The 24,380-nt window shown below is 38.8% G+C and overlaps 1 protein-coding gene across 1 annotated transcript in view; it reads left to right on the top strand.

Moving 5' to 3' along the window:
- MYO3A (myosin IIIA) overlaps positions 1-24,380 on the top strand; it is a 292,667-nt gene that overhangs the window by 180,352 nt on the left and 87,935 nt on the right. The window contains exons 18-20 of the mRNA XM_030940862.1: positions 720-846; positions 5,813-6,023; positions 9,030-9,177. Of these exons, the coding sequence (XP_030796722.1) occupies positions 720-846; positions 5,813-6,023; positions 9,030-9,177 (486 nt within the window). The remainder of the gene's footprint in view (positions 1-719; positions 847-5,812; positions 6,024-9,029; positions 9,178-24,380) is intronic.

Below are 24,380 nucleotides of genomic sequence, written 5' to 3'. Positions count from 1 at the left end.
GCTTGAGCCCAGGAGTTCGAGACCAGCCTGGGCAACATGGCAAGACCCTGTCTCTACAAAATACCAAAAATAAAATTAGCTGGGCATGGTGGCATGCAACTGTAGTCCCATCTACACAGGAGGCTTAGGAGGATGGATCACTTGAGCCCAGGAGGCAGAGGTGGCAGTGAGCTGAGATAGTGCCATTGCACTCCAGCCTGAACAACAATGACCTTGTCTCAAAAAAGAAAAAAAAAATACTTATATTTAAACCACACCTATCCTTTGATTTTGGTCCTGGGATCTTTTGATTTTTCTTTCTTAGGTCTCCTTTATTCACACATACAGCCTCACTTTTAAGATGGCCTCAAGGAAAATCCATATGGTAACAACCACACTAAGTTCTGAAATTCAGTTCTGCATGGATAGATTTATCTATGGCCTAATGAATGAGACATTTCTACTTTCTCTGAGAACAGCTTCTCATTTTTATTTTTTATTCATATTTGCATTTATAAAATATTTTTAAGCACTTACTGGGTAACAGGCACTATGCTAACCTCTGAGGTTAAAATAATGAAAGAGGATGAGCCTACTTGGATCTCAGTGTGGCATTATCATAGTCTCCGGATAGATATGATAGGGCCTGAGGGTTCTCTCCCTGTCTGTCCCCAGTCATAGTCACTGGTTGGCTGTACTCAAGGGAAGAATGATGCTAATGTTTCTATGTTGTGTTTCAGCAACTTGGAAGTATATACAGCATACTGGCTGCAATCTTGAATGTTGGCAACATTGAATTTTCTTCTGTGGCATCTGAACACCAGATTGACAAGAGCCACATTTCTAATCATACAGCCCTGGAGAACTGTAAGTTTTATTATCTTCTATTCAAAACTGAAATCTTTCAAAGTCTTATGACATACCGTAAGTATCACATAAGGATCATTTCAAGCGATTGTGCTAACCTAGAATCCTTAAAAGAATATTCAGATTTAATGTGTGTAAAATTAAAATTTAAAAGTCCATTACTTAAAACATCTTCACGCTTATAAATTAACTGATTACTGTAGAAAATGTTTCTAAAGACTAGGCTTTTATGACTATTTTGGGAGCTACTTACATTTCGATATAAAAGCACAGATATTATAGTTAAAATTCAGTAAACTGATCTGAAAAAGAATTGTGTTATTGTCTTATAGATTTAACATCCATATCATTTTACAAGTAATAAAGACCTACTGTATGTTTTCATATTAGATGGATTTTACACCCATTCATCCTGGGTTGATTAATTTTGCAATCATTTTTACACAAGAGAAGCATGTTATAGTATTTGCTTCCATTCAAGTTTTCCTTAATAGTAGAGTTTGATAAATTATTTCCAGTAATTTACGGTTTTCCATTAATATCTGCAACAGCACAGCTTTTTTCTATTTAGTATTGCCTAGAATGCCCTGTTATTTTATTTTTAATATTGGCACACACTTTCATAATTCCATATTTGCTGTTTCATTAATAATAATAAATGGAGAATCAGATCAGTCTTGGTCCAGAGGCTCACATCTCTTTTTTATTTTATTATTATTATTATTTTTTTTTGGAAACAGAGTCTCACTCTATCGCCCAGGCTGGAGTGCAGTGGCACGATCTCGGCTCACTGCAAGCTCCACCTCCCGGGTTCATACCATTCTCCTGCCTCAGCCTCCCAAGTAGCTGGGACTACAGGCACATGCCACCATGCCTGGCTGACTTTTGTACTTTTAGTGGAGACGGGGTTTCACCGTGTTAGCCAGGATGGTCTCAATCTCCTGACTTCATGATCCGCCCACCTCGGCCTCCCAAAGTGCTGGGATTACAGGCATGAGCCACCACGCCCGGCCCAAAGGCTCACACCTCTAATCCCAGTACTTTGGGATGCCGAAGCTGGTGGATCACCTGAGGTCAGGCGTTTGAGGCCAGCTTGGCCAACATGGTGAAACCCTGTCTCTACTAAAAATACAAAAATTAGCCAAGCGTGGTGGCACATGCCTGTAGTCTCAGCTACTTGAGGAGGCTGAGGCAGGAGAATCGCTTGAACCCAGGAGGCAGAGGTTGCAGTGAGCTGAGATTGTGCCACTGCACTCCAGCCTGGGTGACAGAGCAACACTCTGTCTCAAAACACAAACACACATGCGCGCACACACACACACGGACACACACACACAGACAAACACAAAATGGAGAATCATGATACAAATTTTAATTTATATACTTTTTCCTGATTTATGCTCAGGAACAGAATGAGATGGGATAGTTTTAGGGGGCTAAGTGCCAAATTATCCTGGTCTGGACCTGTCCCCAACATCCCTATAAATGCTATCCCACTGTGTCTCTGGAGCCAGTGTGGTAATACAGTAGCACAAGTGTATGGAGTTGGCTTGTAGTTACTGGCATGTGCCTGGAAACCTCAAGGAAACATGTTCTAATTTTCCATATATAAAAAATTTAATTGGCATGTATGATATTAACTTATTAGAAGTAGAAGGAATAACCCATTGATAAGATGTAAATCTTACATCTGATCATATTCATAAGAACTAGCAGCAGCCAGTGGAATGAGTTGCAATAGAGATAGGTTGTAGGTAAGAGTATACCTAGAAACAACCATACTAAAAAATGATTTTGATGATTGAGAACGTATTTCTGCATAAGAGAAGACAGTCATATAGGTTACAAAACGTTGATATTAATATGAATATCATTGAAATTAATTAATGTACTTTCTGGAATAACCACTCATGGAAAGTAAAAACTTTATTAATTTATATTAAAATTCTTTCCAATGAAAAGTTATAAGAAATTATGTCCAAACCAAGGCTGCATTTCCATATGGTTTTACAAAAGCGTTGTTTCAGTTAAGCACCAGTTCTGACCGTTTTGTCCCATAAATATCTCTCAAATCTGACCACTTCTCTTTATCATCATTGTCGCCATTCTCTCACCTGAACAAGTGACCTCTCATTTGTTCATGTCACATCAAGAATTGAGTTTTTCCAGGTCATTCTCCACGATTATTTCAGAAACCACATAACCCATTATCAGTGAGCTCTCTCAGTCTCCCCCTTTCCCTGTCCATCTTCACCTCCACCTCCCTCTCCCCGTCCTTCTCCTTCTGCTCCTCCTCCTCCTTCTCCTTTTCTCTTCCTGCTTAAATTTCTTGATTGGCTTCCCATTCTTGCTGGATAAAGATCATCAAGACTAGTGCTTTGTTTTAGAAAGTATTGTACTTAGCAATATATCCCCAGGTAAAATGCCTAGCATGTAGTAGACAATAAATCTATGTCAAATAAATAAACAACGTAGGAACAGAAATAGACACACAGATCAGTGGGAGACAGTGTTCAGAAACAGATCCAAAGTATGTTACCAAAAATGGCATTACAAATCACTAGGGAATCAGTATTGTAGGGAACTGGCTAACCATTTTGGGGAGGAGGAATTTGAATCATTCTCATATACTGTATACCACAATGAATTCCAAACATACACACATTTAAATGCAAAAAAATCATAAAAGAGACTGGAATTGATTTATATAATTTTGAGGGGAGAAAGGACTTGAAGAAGTTTATGTGTAGAAAATCAAAAGCACAAATGATTTTCTTTAAAAAATGGATATTTGACTGCATAAAAATTAAAACTTTTATACTGAAAAAAGAAAACATAAATAAAATTGCAGTACAAATGAAACTGAGGGAAAATATTTACAACATATATATCAAAGCATTTCTTTAAGCTATGAAGAGTCTCATAAATTGATCAGGAAAAGATTAACATATCAATGAAAATATTGCAATTTTCAAACTAAGAAACACAAATTACCAATAAAAATATGAAAGAAGAAAGTATTCAGCTTCACTGGGAATCAATTACAAATAAATAGAAAACATTTTCTCCTATCAAATTGGCTATTTTAGAAAAATGATAGTCCCTGATGTCCATGAAATTGAATTGAAATTATTGGTGTTTTATTTGACTGAGAGGAGTGTAATTTGTTCAGACTTTTTGAAGAGCAGTTAAATAGTATATATCAAAAAACTTTCTTGATCCCAGGAGTTCCAGGCCAGCCTGGGCAACATGGTGAAACACTACCTCTACCAGATAATAATTAGCCAGGCAGGTTGTCATGCGCCTGTGGTCCCAGCTGCATGGGAGGCTGAGGTAGGAGGATCTCTTGAGTCCAGGAGGTGACGTTGCAGTGAGCCGTAATTGTGCTGTAGCACACCAGCTTGGATGACAGAGCGAGACTATGTCTCAAAAAAAAACTTTTACATATTTACATATTTTGAAAAATTGCTGCCCTATGCTAAGAAAATAGTACAAAATATGAACACAGATTTATGCTTAAAATATTTATGCTGGCTTTTTTTTTTTTTTTTTTTTTTGAGATGGAATCTCACTCTGTCACCCAGGTTGGAGTGCAGTGGCACAATCTCTCCTCACTGCAATCTCTGCCTTCTGGCTTCAAGCGATTCTCCCACTTCAGCCTCCTGAGTAGCTGGGACTACAGATCTGTGCCACCATGCCTGGCTAATTTTTGTATTTTTTTAGTAGAGACGGGATTTCACCATATTAGCCTGGCTGGTCTCAAACTCCTGACCGCAGGTAATCCACCCACCTTGGCCTCCCAGAGTGCTGGGATTACAGACGTGAGCTACTGTGGCTGGCCTATACTGGCATTTTTACAATTTTGAACGTAGGGAAACAATTTAAACATCCGCTAATTTTAAAATTATTGATATATTATCGTATTTGTCAGAATATTATGCAGCAAATTAAAGCATATTTACAAACAATATTGAACAAAATGGGAAATGCATAAGATGTTATATGAGATAAAATGTTTGTGCAGACTAATGGTAGTGAATATGCCTAGAAGGAAAGAAATGCAGAATGTTAACTTAAAAGGTAAAATTTCTGCAATGAGCCTATAGTACTTCCATGATATGAAAAAATATAGGATTTAACAATCTTAGCATATAACCAAGAAATATCTTGTCACAAGTGCTAAAAGTTAAATTTAAAATGCTCAAAATATTTTAAAAGGAGAACGACAGATTTGAAAAATTAGCCAATCTGTCATGTAATAATTTTGGTTAAAGATGTTTATTATATTCAAAAATGAGTTTTGTTCACTGAGTTAAAGTGTTATTAATTTTAAATTCCCCATGAAATGTAATCAACATTAAATGCCACATAAATGTTTGTTCAAGCATCCAGTTTTAACATAATTTAGTAATTGAAGTATGAAACTAAAAAGTAGGATGATAGGTACATGAATGTCAAGTATAAGTACATGAATGTCAAGGTAAGTTTATGCTCTTTCTGTTGTGTATTGCAGAAGGTACTTGAAATACATTTATTGAGGTATACCCCTGAAGTCTATGTAACCTTCCAATTAATTTCTACATTTTAAAAATGTGTCTGTAATAATGATATCCAAATTATGCCAAAGCTATTCATTAAATTTTAAAATTATTTAGCATAATTTAGTGAAAGTATGTTTGACATCACATAAACAACCACTTGCTTGTGCAGCTATATTACTCTGCCAACCAGTGTGATTTGGGTTGTGTTATAACATGCAGTAGACTAAGTTTAACCAGCTGAGAAAAGTTGAGAAAAGTGATCAAGAAGAGACATAGGACTCATGTTGAATAGTATCGTATTTTTACATTACATAATCTCCACACATTTAATTCATGTCATTTGAAGAAGGCAGATTAAGACATTTTCATTTTGGGGGAGTGACCTCATTGCCATAATTTCTTCTAACAATGCATCTGTTTTTCAGGTGCTTCTTTGCTTTGTATTCAGGCAGATGAGCTACAAGAAGCTCTCACCTCCCACTGTGTGGTCACCAGAGGAGAAACAATTATACGACCCAATACTGTAGAAAAAGCTACCGATGTCAGGGATGCCATGGCTAAAACCTTATATGGACGTCTCTTTAGTTGGATAGTCAATTGCATTAACAGTTTGTTGAAGCATGACTCATCACCAAGGTAAAAATTTTTACAGAAACATTTTTTCCCAAATGTCAGGTGATGTAAATCTATTTTCTAATTGATTGTTTTGTATAGATCTCTTTCAAGATGTTTCTATAATTGATATAATTAAATTATTAAAATTATAATTTAGTAGATAAGCTTCACTTCCTAATAGTTCCACCTCATAATGCCACTTAAGTATAACACTTTTAAACCGCTGCAACATAAAACCTGTAGCAACATAAATTACACAATAAAAAGTGAATTTTTAAAATGTGATATCTTACTATCAACTAATAGGGTTTTAAATTAGAAGTTGTACCATGAAGCATATACCATTTTATGCTTGTATGAAATGTCAGCTCAGCAGTTCTTTGTTTTTATTTTGGGGGTTTAAATTAAACCTTAAAGATAAAGGAAAACTTTATTTTCATATTTTAACTCTCACTGTAATGCCATTACAGCCTCACTGTAACTCCAATGAAATTTGGTTCAGAAATGCACTAGATAAATGTAGGTAATAGTAAATGGCAGAGCCATGATGTAAGGATTGTTATCTGACTGTAAGTCTAGATCATTCTTTCTTCAAGATAATTACAGCCACCATTCATTGAGTGCTCTCTATAGGCAGGGCTTATACATGAACACAAGTCCTTACATCTAAAGCTTTGTTCTGTGATAAATGCCATTTTGCATGTGGAAAAGCAAGATGGATGCCTACTATAAGATCACCTCGTTCACACTTGCTTACTAAGCATAAAAGACCATTTATACACATTTGAAGTATGCAATTCATTATTTTTTTTCACTAAAATACATGCCGCACCATAATACTATGTATAGTCAAACTGTCTAAGAGCTTATCCATTATTTTTCCATGTTCTTAACTTTGTGTCTCTCAAAATTGCTTCTGTACCTCCTGGGTACTATCTATACCATTTTCCCATTATGATGTAATGGTCAAAATGGTTGTATGTTCTGGTACGGTCATCTATATTATGTCAAGCATTCATATGAAAATGGAACAAATTCAGGGATTTTTATTATCTGTATATTCCAGAAAATGTAGGCAAGATATTTAGAGATTTGGCCTCATTTTGTTAATTATCATCTGCATGTTTGGCACTAAATGGTACCTACCCAGAAGGGGGATCTACTATATCCACTGTAGCCTGTGTACTAAATGTACGTATACTAAATATACTAAATGGCAACTTTCCTTTCCATTCACTAATGAAAACCATCCAACTCTTAGATTTTAAAAATTTTTACAGAAAGTTTAAAAACTAAAGGGAGACCATTTGAAATAATGTAGTTCAACTTTGTTAAGTTGTACACTAAGTTTTTAAACAGCATATGTTGTATGCTGGGCTTTGCCACTAACTCATTATGGGACACTGGGCAATTTACTGCATTTGTCTGGGTCTTTCCCTCCTCAACTGTTAAGTAAGGGCATTGAGCCTGGCGCAGTGGCTCACGCCTCTAATTCCAGCACTTTGGGAGGCCGAGGCGGACAGATCACAAGGTCAGGAGATCAAGACCATCCTGGCTAACATGGTGAAACCCCGTCTCTACTAAAAATACAAAAAAAAAATTAGCCGGGCATTGTGGCGGGTGCCGGTAGTCCCAACTACTCCAGAGGCTGAGGCAGGAGAATCGCTTGAACCCGGGAGGCAGAGCTTACAGTGAGCCAAGATCGCCCCATTGCACTCCAGCCTGGGCGACAGAGTGAGACTCTGTCTCAAAAAAAAAAAAAAAAAAAAAAAAAAAAAAAAAAACTCCTATTTCCTTCACGTAAAAATAAAAACTGGATATATTTCTATATCCCCACGAAAATATTGCACACTTATGATTCCAGTCCTCTTGAAAGCCATTGACAGATCCTACTTTAAGAATCTCTGAACTGGATTATTTGTAAGGTCCCTCCTGTCTCTAACACTTTGTTATGCAGTGAGTTAAATATTTATCTCTGTGGGATCCTGTGGGGCAAAGAGATTGTAAAAGGATAATAATCTTTACTAAACCAGCATAAGTTTTAACTAGACATCTTGCCTCATACAATAATACAGAATTATTATTCAAAATAAGAACTTTCAGAAATACTCAGATAGCTTTCCTTTTGTCCATCCCAGCACATATTTAAAGTATTCTGCAGCCTGGATTTTGAATTCAGTTGCTTCCTCCAAATGTAGGGCGGGTCCTTCAGCTCACAGTGTGCAGTTGCTGTCATTTCCAAATCACTCCTTTACATAATACTAAGTGTAACCCTGGAATACCTAAATGATAAACACAAAGAGAAGCTTTTGTACTTTCTTTTAAAAATTCACATCAGCATAACTCTGCAATGTATATATTTCTTTGGGGAGGAATAAACCTTTTAACCAATAGTAAAAAAGACAGTATTTGAAATACTTAATTGTAAAATAGAATCTAATTGTATTTTAAAGTATTTAAATGTAAAAATAATCCCTATGTATTTGTATCTTTCTCCAGGTTGCCATTTGTTCTATATTAAAAAATTATGAGCAAATGATCCAAAAACAAATAATAATTCTTTAAAATAATTAAGATCTTTTAAGTAAGATTTTCAAAATTGTTCTCCTAAAATGAAAAACTATACCTTTTAAACAGAATTTTTGCTTTTCTGGGACAGTTTTTATTGAATATATTTTTGCCGTGTTCTAATTGCTATGCAGGTTGTTCTTGTAATTCCTGACTCACTCAAGCCTGTGACTTTGTTCTTAGGAGAAGAAAAAGTTTCTTTTGTTTCAGTATATAACAGTATCGGAGTAGTTTCTATAGTTCAAGGAAAATGCTGTTCCATTTTCATATAAAAATCAATATCTGCCATTATCTTTATGTGCTATGGAGAGAAACTATTTCAGTTAAGAAAGTTTCACTCTAAGTGTATGTTCTTATAGTAGTTTCTTAGCTCAATCACAAATGGTAACTCTAAGATTCCCTGTTTTACATTACTTCTTCAGGAAATAACTCAAAATAATGCCTCTTCAATTCTTCTAGTGGGAATGGTGATGAGCTGAGCATTGGCATTCTTGATATATTTGGCTTTGAAAATTTCAAAAAAAATTCCTTCGAGCAGCTGTGCATTAACATTGCAAATGAACAAATTCAGTATTATTATAATCAACATGTGTTTGCATGGGAACAGGTAAGTCTAAGTACTTACTATAAAGATGCATGCATGTGTGTATTATAAGCAGACTTGTACAAATGAAGCAGGACCTTAACCATAGACTTAGAGCCTTAAACATTTTAGAAAGATAAAGAAAAGATTTTGTTATCTCCACATCCATAGTAAAAACAAATAAAAACAAAAAAACTGGTGTGAATTTAGTGTGACTTCATATGTGATGTTAAATGTCCTCCATTGAAAATCGGTACACTCTTCTCCAAAACTTACAATTCTGAGCCTTTGTAAACAAAGAAATTTCCTTTGAAAATTTAAGTAAACAGATGTGTCCAACAGTTTTTCTTTCTGTAGACTACATAAGCTGAAATTCTGTTTAAAATTTCAATATCCATCTAAAAGCCATTAAACTTCAGAATTCCAGTAGCTAGGCAACAGAATATAAGATAATAGGTTTGATGCAAATGCCACGAAATGATAATTTTATACAGGGTACAATGTGTAATTTATGAATCAACTTCAAAAAATATTCCTCCTTAGAGAAAAATCAGACTTACTTAAATCACATTTGATGAACTGTAATACTAAGAATATTTTAATTACTTTATTAAGTCTAAAAGAGTCATATTTAATATCATCCAATATATCATTTGTCTCCTTCAAATAATATTATATTGTTTTGCATTTAAATTAGAGGTACATGAACTTCATTTTATTCAAAATATTTAGGCTTCTTAAGAATTTATTTTGGAATTACATTTTGAAAACAGTGGTCACAAAATAAAACATTGCGATTTTGACATTTCTTAAGCCAAAAGAAGACATAAATTTAAGATCGTATCTAGTTGTTCAGCTCTCTTTCATCTATCCCAGAATGTTCCATCAGATATTAATTCCCTCTCCCTCTCTCCCTCTTCTTGTCTCCTTCTCTACTCCTCTCCATCGGTGCCCTCTCATAGCCTAGATATGTGAAGAAATCTCTTTAAAATCTTAAAAGCAAACAGATTAAAAAACAAAACCCTTTTACACTCTGCTTATCTCTGTAGCATGGTCCTCTCTCTTCCCCTCACAGCCAAGCTCCTTGAAAGCGTGTTCAGCACTCACTGCATTGCGTTTCTTCCTTCCCCATCTGGTACACTGAGGCGTATCTGGCTCTGACCTCCCCAACTCCCCTGGAATAGCCCTTCCTCATCTCATCAGTCATTAGTTCATTTTTGTCTTTCTCACTAGGCTGTAAACTCCTTTAGGATACTGTGTCTTAATTCTTTTTGTCTTTTTAGAGGCTGACGTGTAGCAAGTGCTCAATAAGTATTAATTAAACTAATGTTGCCCTGCTTTAATGCTTCACAATACTCACAGCATCCATTTGAGCCAGAGACCAAAACAAGTACAAAATTTTTGGTTTGAACTTTTTGATATGATCTATCAGAACTGCCAACTTTATGGGGACCAGGTGCATCCCCATGCATTGCTCATCTGATGAGTTACTGACTTGCATTGGAAGACCTCTGTTGTTCTTTTGGTGGTTGGGTAGACTCTGGTTTTAGCCTTAACCAAGGTACAGATATTTCAATAATTATTGCTTTTCACTTTTTATAAAATGTTACAGTTTATAAATTGCTTTTTTTTTTTTTTTTTTTTTGAGACAGAGTCTCATTCTGTCACCCAGGCTGGAGTGCAGTGGGGCGATATCGGCTGACTGCAGCCTCTGCCTCCTGGGCTCAAGCAATCCTCCTGCCTCAGCCTCCCAAGTAGCTGGGACCACAGTCATGCACCACCACACCTGGCTAATTTTTGCATTTTTTTCGTGGAGATGGGATTTCACTGTTTTGGCCAGAGTGGTCTTGAACTCCTGAGCTCAAGCAATCTGCCTGTCTCAGCCTCCCAAAGTTTTGGGATTACAGGTGTGAGCCACCAAGCCTGGCCTACAAGTTGCTTTGATTGCTACCCTTGAATTTCATTCATGATCCCAATGCTCTTAATTCTTTTGTCTATGGGCTTGTTAAACAATTATTCTATAAAGCCCTTTAAGATATCCTTGAGAGGATTTCAAAATAAAACAAACTCAAAATTTCCCCCAACAAAATAAAAAAATTCAACTAGAATCCAACTAGGATTCAACTAATTCAACTAGGATTATACAAAGCACTTTGAGGAATTAAAACAATTTCCAGTATTTTCAGGTGACTTCCTAGAGTAACTACCTAGGAATTTCTGCTTCGTAATTTTATGAAATAGACATTGGCAGTTGAGTATGATCAGATTGATGAATGTGTTATCCAGAAGATGCAGAATTAGTCAATGACTCTCTTGATTTTAACACGTGAGTGTACTTGTTTTTTCTTTCTAACACCCAGGTGAAGGCTGAAAATGTAACTGAGAAAAGCTAACTAACTGTATATATTAACTATCACAGACACAGAGCACACTTACACTAATTTCTGTAAATGAGAAACTGCTATTAAATCTTGAATTAAAGTCATGGTCTACATTTTTTGGTCGAATATAATCACAGATTTGACCTAACTGAAAGCTCCTTAGTTTAATAGAGCCATTATTGTCTATCAGAAAGAAATAGTGTTCTCACTTTCATGAGATGTACAAATGATCCGGCCAGATCTCAGCACAAGCCTTGGGCAGCACCTTTACAGGTGAAGCACTTCTGTTCTTAATTAAAACAATAAACATTATTTTTATTGACAGTTCTACAACACTAGAACATAAATAACAGTCTGCTGAAAGTGTTTTCCTATTTAGTCCAATTTCAGTGTATTCGTAATAGAGAGTGGGACACTCCAGCAAAGCTATTTACAAAGGTATTTTGAATATCATTTTCACATTGCCTTCCATTAAAAAAAATCAATAAACTACAATTAAATATTTTTAGTGAAAGAATTTATAATGGTGACCTAATCTATAGCATGCAGAGGAGATAGTTTTATTTATGTTTCTTGGAGTTGTTTCCAACTGTTTGTATTATTTTTGAAACGTTTTCCTAAATCCGGGAATTTCTATTATCCACTCACTGGCAGCTGTACCTCCTTTCTCTTCATAACCTACTTTCCTATGGACAGTTACTATATGCCTCAGAATCTCTTAATAACAACCTGGAGCATCCAATTTGCATCCCTTTATTTTCCTTATTATCTAGATATTTAGAATGTTAAGAGAGCTTGTGTATAGAAGCACTATTTTTCTATGTGTAAAATATGTAGCTCCTAAAATTTTTCTGGAGTTTGATATTTCATAGTATTTGAAGCTTTTACAGTTTCCCAGTACTAGAAGAATAATTTTATGTATATTTATTTTAATAAAATCTAAAGATACTATTTGTATCTGAAAACAATAGTTTGAAAATTAGATGGTAATCTATGTCCCCATCCTGCAAATAGAAGATGATCAGCCAAGAAGTAGAGCTGTAATTATTTTAAAATTTAAGACTCAAACTCTTCTAAATGAGTTGCAGCTGAAAAGTATATAATTTACTCTTGATTGTGTCAATTCCATGAATATAGTATTCATATTTCAGCCTTTGCTATTACATTCGTACACCATTATTGTGTCATACACTGTCAACTTCCATTTTCTGAGAGGCTTTTAGTTTGCAGCTCAAATGGCAGTTATCCCATTTCCAAGAAGGAAAGCATGTTTTTCACAATAGCCTTCACACTGAATTTCCACGATAAATATATAGCCAAGGTTTCGGTTTTGTTTGTTTTCTGGTTTTCTTCATGGGAAAGGGAGCTCAACAGTAATCAAACTGTGATATAAGGGCTGAAGTTCTCTGGAATCACCTATCTCATATTAGAATCCCGCATGAGAAATGTACATACCTTATCAAAAATATTCTCATGCTGCTGCTATAGTGGTGGTTTTTGTCCTTTGTCTTAATTTTGCACTGTGGTATCATCATTGTGGTATAGAACATACAAAAGAAATGATCCCTGCTCCCTAGAAGTTTACACTTCAAATCAAGGAGAACACACACAAAGGACTGGTCAATCCTGGGCATGACTTTGAATTGGAACAAATGCCATTGTTCTTAAGGGCCAGTGAGCACCTAAAACATGTGTATGACACTACAGAGTATTGTTCTAGAATCCTGAAGATTCACTCCACTTCTTTATATGTGCCTATTTGTATTTTGGATAAGCTTTCTTCACCTATTAGAGGAGCACATCTGACTATTAACTGAACTAAAGTTTGTTTTTAAAATGAGCTATTACTATTTATTTCTGCAGAAGGATGAACTTTTACAGGCATCATTTAGACATGCACCCATGGGTTTAGAACTGAATGTCAGAAGTCGTTTTATTTTATTTTTTATTTTTTTATTTTTTATTTTTATTATACTTTAAGTTCTAGGGTACATGTGCATAACGTGCAGGTTTGTTACATATGTATACTTATGCCATGTTGGTGTGCTGCACCCATCAACTCGTCAGCACCCATCAATTCATCATTTATATCATGTATAACTCCCCAATGCAATCCCTCCCTCCTCCCCCCTCCCCATGATAGGCCCCAGTGTGTGATGTTCCCCTTCCCGAGTCCAAGTGATCTCATTGTTCAGTTCCCACCTATGAGTGAGAACATGCGGTGTTTGGTTTTCTGTTCTTGTGATAGTTTGCTAAGAATGATGGTTTCCAGCTGCATCCATGTCCCTACAAAGGACGCAAACTCATCCTTTTTGATGGCTGCATAGTATTCCATGGTGTATATGTGCCACATTTTCTTAATCCAGTCTGTCACAGATGGACATTTGGGTTGATTCCAAGTCTTTGCTATTGTGAATAGTGCCGCAATAAACATACGTGTGCATGTGTCTTTGTAGTAGAATAATTTATAATCCTTTGGGTATATACCCAGTAGTGGGATGGCTGGGTCATATGGTACATCTAGTTCTAGATCCTTGAGGAATTGCCATACTGTTTTCCATAATGGTTGAACTAGTTTACAATCCCACCAACAGTGTAAAAGTGTTCCTATTTCTCCACATCCTCTCCAACACCTGTTGTTTCCTGACTTCTTAATGATTGCCATTCTAACTGGTGTGAGATGGTATCTCATGGTGGTTTTGATTTGCATTTCTCTGATGGCGAGTGACGATGAGCATTTTTTCATGTGTCTGTTGGCTGTATGAATATCTTCTTTTGAGAAATGTCTGTTCATATCCTTTCCCCACTTTTTGATGGGGTTGTTTGTTTTTTTCTCGTATATTTGTTTGAGTTCTTTGTAGATTCTGGATATTAGCCCTTTGTCAGATGAGTAGGTTGCAAAAATTTTCTCCCATTCTGTAGGTTGCCTGTTCACTCTGATGGTAGTTTCTTTTGCTGTGCAAAAGCTCTTTAGTTTAATTAGATCCCATTTGTCAATTTTTGCTTTTGCTGCCGTTGCTTTTGGTGTTTTAGACATGAAGTCCTTGCCCATGCCTATGTCCTGAATGGTACTACCTAGATTTTCTTCTAGGGTTTTTATGGTATTAGGTCTAACATTTAAGTCTCTAATCCATCTTGAATTAATCTTCGTATAAGGGGTAAGGAAAGGATCCAGTTTCAGCTTTCTACTTATGGCTAGCCAATTTTCCCAGCACCATTTATTAAATAGGGAATCCTTTCCCCATTTCTTGTTTCTCTCAGGTTTGTCAAAGATCAGATGGCTGTAGATGTGCGGTATTATTTCTGAGGACTCTGTTCTGTTCCATTGGTCTATAGCTCTGTTTTGGTACCAGTACCATGCTGTTTTGGTTACTGTAGCCTTGTAGTATAGTTTGAAGTCAGGTAGCGTGACGCCTCCAGCTTTGTCCTTTTGACTTAGGATTGTCTTGGCAATGCGGGCTCTTTTTTGGTTCCATATGAACTTTAAAGCAGTTTTTTCCAATTCTGTGAAGAAACTCATTGGTAGCTTGATGGGGATGGCATTGAATCTATAAATAACCTTGGGCAGTATGGCCATTTTCACGATATTGATTCTTCCTATCCATGAGCATGGTATGTTCTTCCATTTGTTTGTGTCCTCTTTGATTTCACTGAGCAGTGGTTTGTAGTTCTCCTTGAAGAGGTCCTTGACATCCCTTGTAAGCTGGATTCCTAGGTATTTTATTCTCTTTGAAGCAATTGTGAATGGAAGTTCATTCCTGATTTGGCTCTCTGCTTGTCTGTTACTGGTGTATAAGAATGCTTGTGATTTTTGCACATTAATTTTGTATCCTGAGACTTTGCTGAAGTTGCTTATCAGCTTAAGGAGATTTTGGGCTGAGACGATGGGGTTTTCTAAATATACAATCATGTCATCTGCAAACAGGGACAATTTGACTTCTTCTTTTCCTACCTGGATACCCTTGATTTCTTTCTCTTGCCTGATTGCCCTAGCCAGAACTTCCAACACTATGTTGAATAGGAGTGGTGAGAGAGGGCATCCCTGTCTTGTGCCAGTTTTCAAAGGGAATTTTTCCAGTTTTTGCCCATTCAGTATGATATTAGCTGTGGGTTTGTCATAAATAGCTCTTATTATTTTGAGATACGTTCCATCAATACCGAATTTATTGAGCGTTTTTAGCATGAAGGGCTGTTGAATTTTGTCAAAAGCCTTTTCTGCATCTATTGAGACAATCATGTGGTTCTTGTCTTTGGTTCTGTTTATATGCTGGATTACGTTTATTGATTTGCGAATGTTGAACCAGCCTTGCATCCCAGGGATGAAGCCCACTTGATCATGGTGGATAAGCTTTTTGATGTGCTGCTGAATCCGGTTTGCCAGTATTTTATTGAGAATTTTTGCATCAATGTTCATCAGGGATATTGGTCTAAAATTCTCTTTTTTTGTTGTGTCTCTGCCAGGCTTTGGTATCAGGATGATGTTGGCCTCATAAAATGAGTTAGGGAGGATTCCCTCTTTTTCTATGGATTGGAATAGTTTCAGAAGGAATGGTACCAGCTCCTCCTTGTACCTCTGGTAGAATTCAGCTGTGAATCCATCTGGTCCTGGACTTTTTTTGGTGGGTAGGCTATTAATTGTTGCCTCAATTTCAGAGCCTGCTATTGGTCTATTCAGGGATTCAACTTCTTCCTGGTTTAGCCTTGGGAGAGTGTAAGTGTCCAGGAAATTATCCATTTCTTCTAGATTTTCTAGTTGATTTGCGTAGAGGCGTTTATAGTATTCTCTGATGGTAGTTTGTATTTCTGTGGGGTCAGTGGTGATATCCCCTTTATCATTTTTTATTGCATCTATTTGATTCCTCTCTCTTTTCTTCTTTATTAGCCTTGCTAGCGGTCTGTCAATTTTGTTGATCTTTTCAAAAAACCAACTCCTGGATTCATTGATTTTTTGGAGGGTTTTTTGTGTCTCTATCTCCTTCAGTTCGGCTCTGATCTTAGTTATTTCTTGCCTTCTGCTAGCTTTTGAATGTGTTTGCTCTTGCCTCTCTAGTTCTTTTAATTGTGATGTTAGAGTGTCAATTTTAGATCTTTCCTGCTTTCTCTTGTGGGCATTTAGTGCTATAAATTTCCCTCTACACACTGCTTTAAATGTGTCCCAGAGATTCTGGTATGTTGTATCTTTGTTCTCATTGGTTTCAAAGAACATCTTTATTTCCGCTTTCATTTTGTTATGTACCCAGTAGTCATTCAGGAGCAGGTTGTTCAGTTTCCATATAATGGAGCGGTTTTGATTGAGTTTCTTAGTCCTGAGTTCTAGTTTGATTGCACTGTGGTCTGAGAGACAGTTTGTTATAATTTCTGTTCTTTTACATTTGCTGAGGAGTTCTTTACTTCCAATTATGTGGTCAATTTTGGAATAAGTGCGATGTGGTGCTGAGAAGAATGTATATTCTGTTGATTTGGGGTGGAGAGTTCTATAGATGTCTATTAGGTCCGCTTGGTGCAGAGATGAGTTTAATTCCTGGATATCCTTGTTAACTTTCTGTCTCGTTGATCTGTCTAATGTTGACAGTGGAGTGTTGAAGTCTCCCATTATTATTGTATGGGAGTCTAAGTCTCTTTGTAAGTCCCTAAGGACTTGCTTTATGAATCTGGGTGCTCCTGTATTGGGTGCATATATATTTAGGAGAGTTAGCTCTTCCTGTTGAATTGATCCCTTTACCATTATGTAATGGCCTTCTTTGTCTCTTTTGATCTTTGATGGTTTAAAGTCTGTTTTATCAGAGACAAGGATTGCAACCCCTGCTTTTTTGTGTTCTCCATTTGCTTGGTAGATCTTCCTCCATCCCTTTATTTTGAGCCTATGTATGTCTCTGCATGTGAGATGGGTCTCCTGAATACAGCAGACTGATGGGTCTTGACTCTTTATCCAGTTTGCCAGTCTGTGTCTTTTAATTGGAGCATTTAGTCCATTAACATTTAAGGTTAATATTGTTATGTGTGAACTTGATCCTGCCATTATGATATTAACTGGTTATTTTGCTCGTTAGTTGATGCAGTTTCTTCCTAGCCTCGATGGTCTTTACATTTTGGCGTGTTTTTGCGATGGCTGGTACCGGTTGTTCCTTTCCATGTTTAGGGCTTCCTTCAGGGTCTCTTGTAAGGCAGGCCTGGTGGTGACAAAATCTCTAAGCATTTGCTTATCTGTAAAGGATTTTATTTCTCCTTCACTTATGAAACTTAGTTTGGCTGGATATGAAATTCTGGGTTGAAAATTCTTTTCTTTAAGAATGTTGAATATTGGCCCCCACTCTCTTCTGGCTTGTAGAGTTTCTGCCGAGAGATCTGCTGTTAGTCTGATGGGCTTCCCTTTGTGGGTAACCCGACCTTTCTCTCTGGCTGCCCTTAAGATTTTTTCCTTCATTTCAACTTTGGTGAATCTGGCAATTATGTGTCTTGGAGTTGCTCTTCTGGAGGAGTATCTTTGTGGCGTTCTCTGTATTTCCTGAATTTGAATGTTGGCCTGCCCTACTAGGTTGGGGAAGTTCTCCTGGATGATTTCCTGAAGAGTGTTTTCCAACTTGGTTCCATTTTCCCCCTCACTTTCAGGCACCCCAATCAGGCGTAGATTTGGTCTTTTTACGTAATCCCATACTTCTTGCAGGCTTTGCTCATTTCTTTTTCTTCTTTTTTCTTTTGGTTTCTCTTCTCGCTTCATTTCATTCATTTGATCTTCAATCGCTGATACTCTTTCTTCCAGTTGATCGAGTCGGTTACTGAAGCTTGTGCATTTGTCACGTATTTCTCGTGTCATGGTTTTCATCTCTGTCATTTCGTTTATGATCTTCTCTGCATTAATTAGTCTAGCTGTCAATTCTTCCACTCTTTTTTCAAGATTTTTAGTTTCTTTGCGCTGGGTACGTAATTCCTCCTTTAGCTCTGATAAGTTTGATGGACTGAAGCCTTCTTCTCTCCTCTCGTCCAAGTCATTCTCTGACCAGCTTTGATCCGTTGCTGGCGATGGGCTGCGCTCCTTTGCAGGGGGAGATGCGCTCTTATTTTTTGAGTTTCCAGCTTTTCTGCCCTGCTTCTTCCCCATCTTTGTGGTTTTATCTGTCTCTGGTCTTTGATGGTGGTGACGTACTGATGCGGTTTTGGTATAGGTGTCCTTCCTGTTTGATAGTTTTCCTTCTGACAGTCAGAAGGACTGTCTGTTGGTCTGTTGGAGATTGCTTGAGGTCCACTCCAGACCCTGTTTGCCTGGGTATCAGCAGCAGAGGTTGCCGAAGATAGAATATTGCTGAACAGCGAGTGTATCTGTCTGATTCTTCCTTTGGAAGTTTCCTCTCAGGGGTGTACTCCACCCTGTGAGGTGTGGGGTGTCAGACTGCCCCTAGTGGGGGATTTCTCCCAGCTAGGCTACTCAGGGGTCAGGGACACACCTGAGCAGGCAGTCTGTCCGTTCTCAGATCTCAACCTCCGCGTTGGGAGATCCACGGCTCTCCCCAAAGCTGTCAGACAGAGTCGTTCGCGTCTGCACCGGCTCCTGCTACTTCCCCTGTTGGTCTTCAGCTGTGCGCTGTCCCCAGAGGTGGAGACTACAGAGACAGGCAGGCTTCCTTGAGCTGCTGTGAGCTCCACCCAGTTCGAGCTTCCCAGCGGCTTTGTTTACCTACTTAAGCCTCAGCAATGGCGGGCGCCCCTCCCCCAGCCTCGCTGCTGCCTTGGGGATAGATCGCGGCAGACTGCTGTGTTAGCAGTGAGGGAGGCTTCGTGGGCGTGGGACCCTCCCGGCCAGGTGTGGGATATATTCTGGTGTGCCTGTATGCTTACAGCGCAGTATTGGGGTGGGAGTTACCCGATTTTCCAGGTGTTGTGTGTCTCAGTTCCCCTGGCTAGGAAAACGGATCCCCTTCCCCCTTGAGCTTCCAGGTGAGGCGATGCCTCGCCCTGCTTCAGCTCTCGCTGGTCAGGCTGCAGCAGCTGACCAGCACCGATTGTCCGGCACTCCCTAGTGAGATGACCCCAGTACCTCAGTTGAAAATGCAGAAATCACCGGTCTTCTGTGTCGCTCGTGCTGGGAGTTGGAGACTGGAGCTGTTCCTATTCGGCCATCTTGCTCCGCCCCCCAGAAGTCGTTTTAGAAGCAGGAAACTATTTACAGTGCATAGTGGAAACAGTAACTGCAGTTATGGCTCTGGCTTCTTTTGCAGAAAGTAATGTGTATGACTGTCATCTCCAGCTGTTCACATCCTAAAGTTTACAGTGTTTGAGATTTTAAATGTGGGCTCCAACACATAATTTGTGGCAATTACAAAGAATAAAAATTCACTTAATATAAAATACCTACATTTTCAAAACTTTTTACATTATAAAGTAAAAATAACCAGTCATCTGATTTTTTAAAATGTGTGGACAATTAAAAACAAACCCTTGGGGGGGCGGAGCAAGATGGCCGAATAGGAACAACTCCAGTCTCCAACTCCCAGCGCGAGCGACACAGAAGACCGGTGATTTCTGCATTTTCAACTGAGGTACTGGGGTCATCTCACTAGGGAGTGCCGGACAATCGGTGCTGGTCAGCTGCTGCAGCCTGACCAGCGAGAGCTGAAGCAGGGCGAGGCATCGCCTCACCTGGAAGCGCAAGGGGGAAGGGGATCCGTTTTCCTAGCCAGGGGAACTGAGACACACAACACCTGGAAAATCGGGTAACTCCCACCCCAATACTGCGCTGTAAGCATACAGGCATTCCAGGAGAATATATCCCACACCTGGCCGGGAGGGTCCCACGCCCACGAAGCCTCCCTCACTGCTAACACAGCAGTCTGCCGCGATCTGTCCGCAAGGCAGCAGCGAGGCTGGGGGAGGGGCGCCCGCCATTGCTGAGGCTTAAGTAGGTAAACAAAGCCGCTGGGAAGCTCGAACTGGGTGGAGCTCACAGCAGCTCAAGGAAGCCTGCCTGTCTCTGTAGTCTCCACCTCTGGGGACAGCGCACAGCTGAAGACCAACAGGGGAAGTAGCGGGAGCCGGTGCAGACGCGAACGACTCTGTCTGACAGCTTTGGGGAGAGCCGCGGATCTCCCAACGCGGACGTTGAGATCTGAGAACGGACAGACTGCCTGCTCAGGTGTGTCCCTGACCCCTGAGTAGCCTAGCTGGGAGAAATCCCCCACTAGGGGCACTCTGACACCCCACACCTCACAGGGTGGAGTACACCCCTGAGAGGACACTTCCAAAGGAAGAATCAGACAGGTACACTCGCTGTTCAGCAATATTCTATCTTCGGCAACCTCTGCTGCTGATACCCAGGCAAACAGGGTCTGGAGTGGACCTTAAGCAATCTCCAACAGACCAACAGAGAGTCCTTCTGACTGTCAGAAGGAAAACTATCAAACAGGAAGGACACCTATACCAAAACCCCATCAGTTCGTCACCACCATCAAAGACCAGAGACAGATAAAACCACAAAGATGGGGAAGAAGCAGGGCAGAAAAGCTGGAAATTCAAAAAATAAGAGCGCATCTCCCCCTGCAAAGGAGCGCAGCCCATCACCAGCAACGGATCAAAGCTGGTCAGAGAATGACTTGGACGAGAGGAGAGAAGAAAGCTTCAGTCCATCAAACTTATCAGAGCTAAAGGAGGAATTACGTACCCAGCGCAAAGAAACTAAAAATCTTGAAAAAAGAGTGGAAGAATTGACAGCTAGACTCATTAATGCAGAGAAGATCATAAACGAAATGACAGAGATGAAAACCATGACACGAGAAATACGTGACAAATGCACAAGCTTCAGTAACCGACTCGATCAACTGGAAGAAAGAGTATCAGCGATTGAAGATCAAATGAATGAAATGAAGCGAGAAGAGAAACCAAAAGAAAAAAGAAGAAAAAGAAATGAGCAAAGCCTGCAAGAAGTATGGGATTACGTAAAAAGACCAAATCTACGTCTGATTGGGGTGCCTGAAAGTGAGGGGGAAAATGGAACCAAGTTGGAAAACACTCTTCAGGATATCATCCAGGAGAACTTCCCCAACCTAGTAGGGCAGGCCAACATTCAAATTCAGGAAATACAGAGAACGCCACAAAGATACTCCTCCAGAAGAGCAACTCCAAGACACATAATTGCCAGATTCACCAAAGTTGAAATGAAGGAAAAAATCTTAAGGGCAGCCAGAGAGAAAGGTCGGGTCACCCACAAAGGGAAGCCCATCAGACTAACAGCAGATCTCTCGGCAGAAACTCTACAAGCCAGAAGAGAGTGGGGGCCAATATTCAACGTTCTTAAAGAAAAGAATTTTAAACCCAGAATTTCATATCCAGCCAAACTAAGTTTCATAAGTGAAGGAGAAATAAAATCCTTTACAGATAAGCAAATGCTTAGAGATTTTGTCACCACCAGGCCTGCCTTACAAGAGACCCTGAAGGAAGCCCTAAACATGGAAAGGAACAACCGGTACCAGCCATCGCAAAAACACGCCAAAATGTAAAGACCATCGAGGCTAGGAAGAAACTGCATCAACTAACGAGCAAAATAACCAGTTAATATCATAATGGCAGGATCAAGTTCACACATAACAATATTAACCTTAAATGTTAATGGACTAAATGCTCCAATTAAAAGACACAGACTGGCAAACTGGATAAAGAGTCAAGACCCATCAGTCTGCTGTATTCAGGAGACCCATCTCACATGCAGAGACATACATAGGCTCAAAATAAAGGGATGGAGGAAGATCTACCAAGCAAATGGAGAACACAAAAAAGCAGGGGTTGCAATCCTTGTCTCTGATAAAACAGACTTTAAACCATCAAAGATCAAAAGAGACAAAGAAGGCCATTACATAATGGTAAAGGGATCAATTCAACAGGAAGAGCTAACTCTCCTAAATATATATGCACCCAATACAGGAGCACCCAGATTCATAAAGCAAGTCCTTAGAGACTTACAAAGAGACTTAGACTCCCATACAATAATAATGGGAGACTTCAACACTCCGCTGTCAACATTAGACAGATCAACGAGACAGAAAGTTAACAAGGATATCCAGGAATTGAACTCATCTCTGCACCAAGCGGACCTAATAGACATCTATAGAACTCTCCACCCCAAATCAACAGAATATACATTCTTCTCAGCACCACATCGCACTTATTCCAAAATTGACCACATAATTGGAAGTAAAGTACTCCTCAGCAAATGTAAAAGAACAGAAATTATAACAAACTGTCTCTCAGACCACAGTGCAATCAAACTAGAACTCAGGACTAAGAAACTCAATCAAAACCGCTCAACTACATGGAAACTGAACAACCTGCTCCTGAATGACTACTGGGTACATAACGAAATGAAAGCGGAAATAAAGATGTTCTTTGAAACCAATGAGAACAAAGATACAACATACCAGAATCTCTGGGACACATTTAAAGCAGTGTGTAGAGGGAAATTTATAGCACTAAATGCCCACAAGAGAAAGCAGGAAAGATCTAAAATTGACACTCTAACATCACAATTAAAAGAACTAGAGAGGCAAGAGCAATCACATTCAAAAGCTAGCAGAAGGCAAGAAATAACTAAGATCAGAGCAGAACTGAAGGAGATAGAGACACAAAAAACCCTCCAAAAAATCAATGAATCCAGGAGTTGGTTTTTTGAAAAGATCAACAAAATTGACAGACCGCTAGCAAGGCTAATAAAGAAAAAAAGAGAGAGGAATCAAATAGATGCAATAAAAAATGATAAAGGGGATATCACCACTGACCCCACAGAAATACAAACTACCATCAGAGAATACTATAAACGCCTCTACGCAAATCAACTAGAAAATCTAGAAGAAATGGATAATTTCCTGGACACTTACACTCTCCCAAGGCTAAACCAGGAAGAAGTTGAATCCCTGAATAGACCAATAGCAGGCTCTGAAATTGAGGCAACAATTAATAGCCTACCCACCAAAAAAAGTCCAGGACCAGATGGATTCACAGCTGAATTCTACCAGAGGTACAAGGAGGAGCTGGTACCATTCCTTCTGAAACTATTCCAATCAATAGAAAAAGAGGGAATCCTCCCTAACTCATTTTATGAGGCCAACATCATCCTGATACCAAAGCCTGGCAGAGACACAACAAAAAAAGAGAATTTTAGACCAATATCCCTGATGAACATTGATGCAAAAATCCTCAATAAAATACTGGCAAACCGGATTCAGCAGCACATAAAAAAGCTTATCCACCATGATCAAGTGGGCTTCATCCCTGGGATGCAAGGCTGGTTCAACATTCGCAAATCAATAAACGTAATCCAGCATATAAACAGAACCAAAGACAAGAACCACATGATTGTCTCAATAGATGCAGAAAAGGCTTTTGACAAAATTCAACAGCCCTTCATGCTAAAAACGCTCAATAAATTCGGTATTGATGGAACGTACCTCAAAATAATAAGAGCTATTTATGACAAACCCACAGCTAATATCATACTGAATGGGCAAAAACTGGAAAAATTCCCTTTGAAAACTGGCACAAGACAGGGATGCCCTCTCTCACCACTCCTATTCAACATAGTGTTGGAAGTTCTGGCTAGGGCAATCAGGCAAGAGAAAGAAATCAAGGGTATCCAGTTAGGAAAAGAAGAAGTCAAATTGTCCCTGTTTGCAGATGACATGATTGTATATTTAGAAAACCCCATCGTCTCAGCCCAAAATCTCCTTAAGCTGATAAGCAACTTCAGCAAAGTCTCAGGATACAAAATTAATGTGCAAAAATCACAAGCATTCTTATACACCAGCAACAGACAAGCAGAGAGCCAAATCAGGAATGAACTTCCATTCACAATTGCCTCAAAGAGAA

The sequence above is a fragment of the Rhinopithecus roxellana genome, chromosome 11, assembly GCF_007565055.1.
Source record: "Rhinopithecus roxellana isolate Shanxi Qingling chromosome 11, ASM756505v1, whole genome shotgun sequence".
In the NCBI taxonomy this organism is placed as follows: Eukaryota; Metazoa; Chordata; class Mammalia; order Primates; family Cercopithecidae; genus Rhinopithecus; species Rhinopithecus roxellana.
The sequence above is the reverse complement of the archived record's forward strand: the minus strand, read 5'-3'. Positions and strand labels throughout refer to the sequence as shown.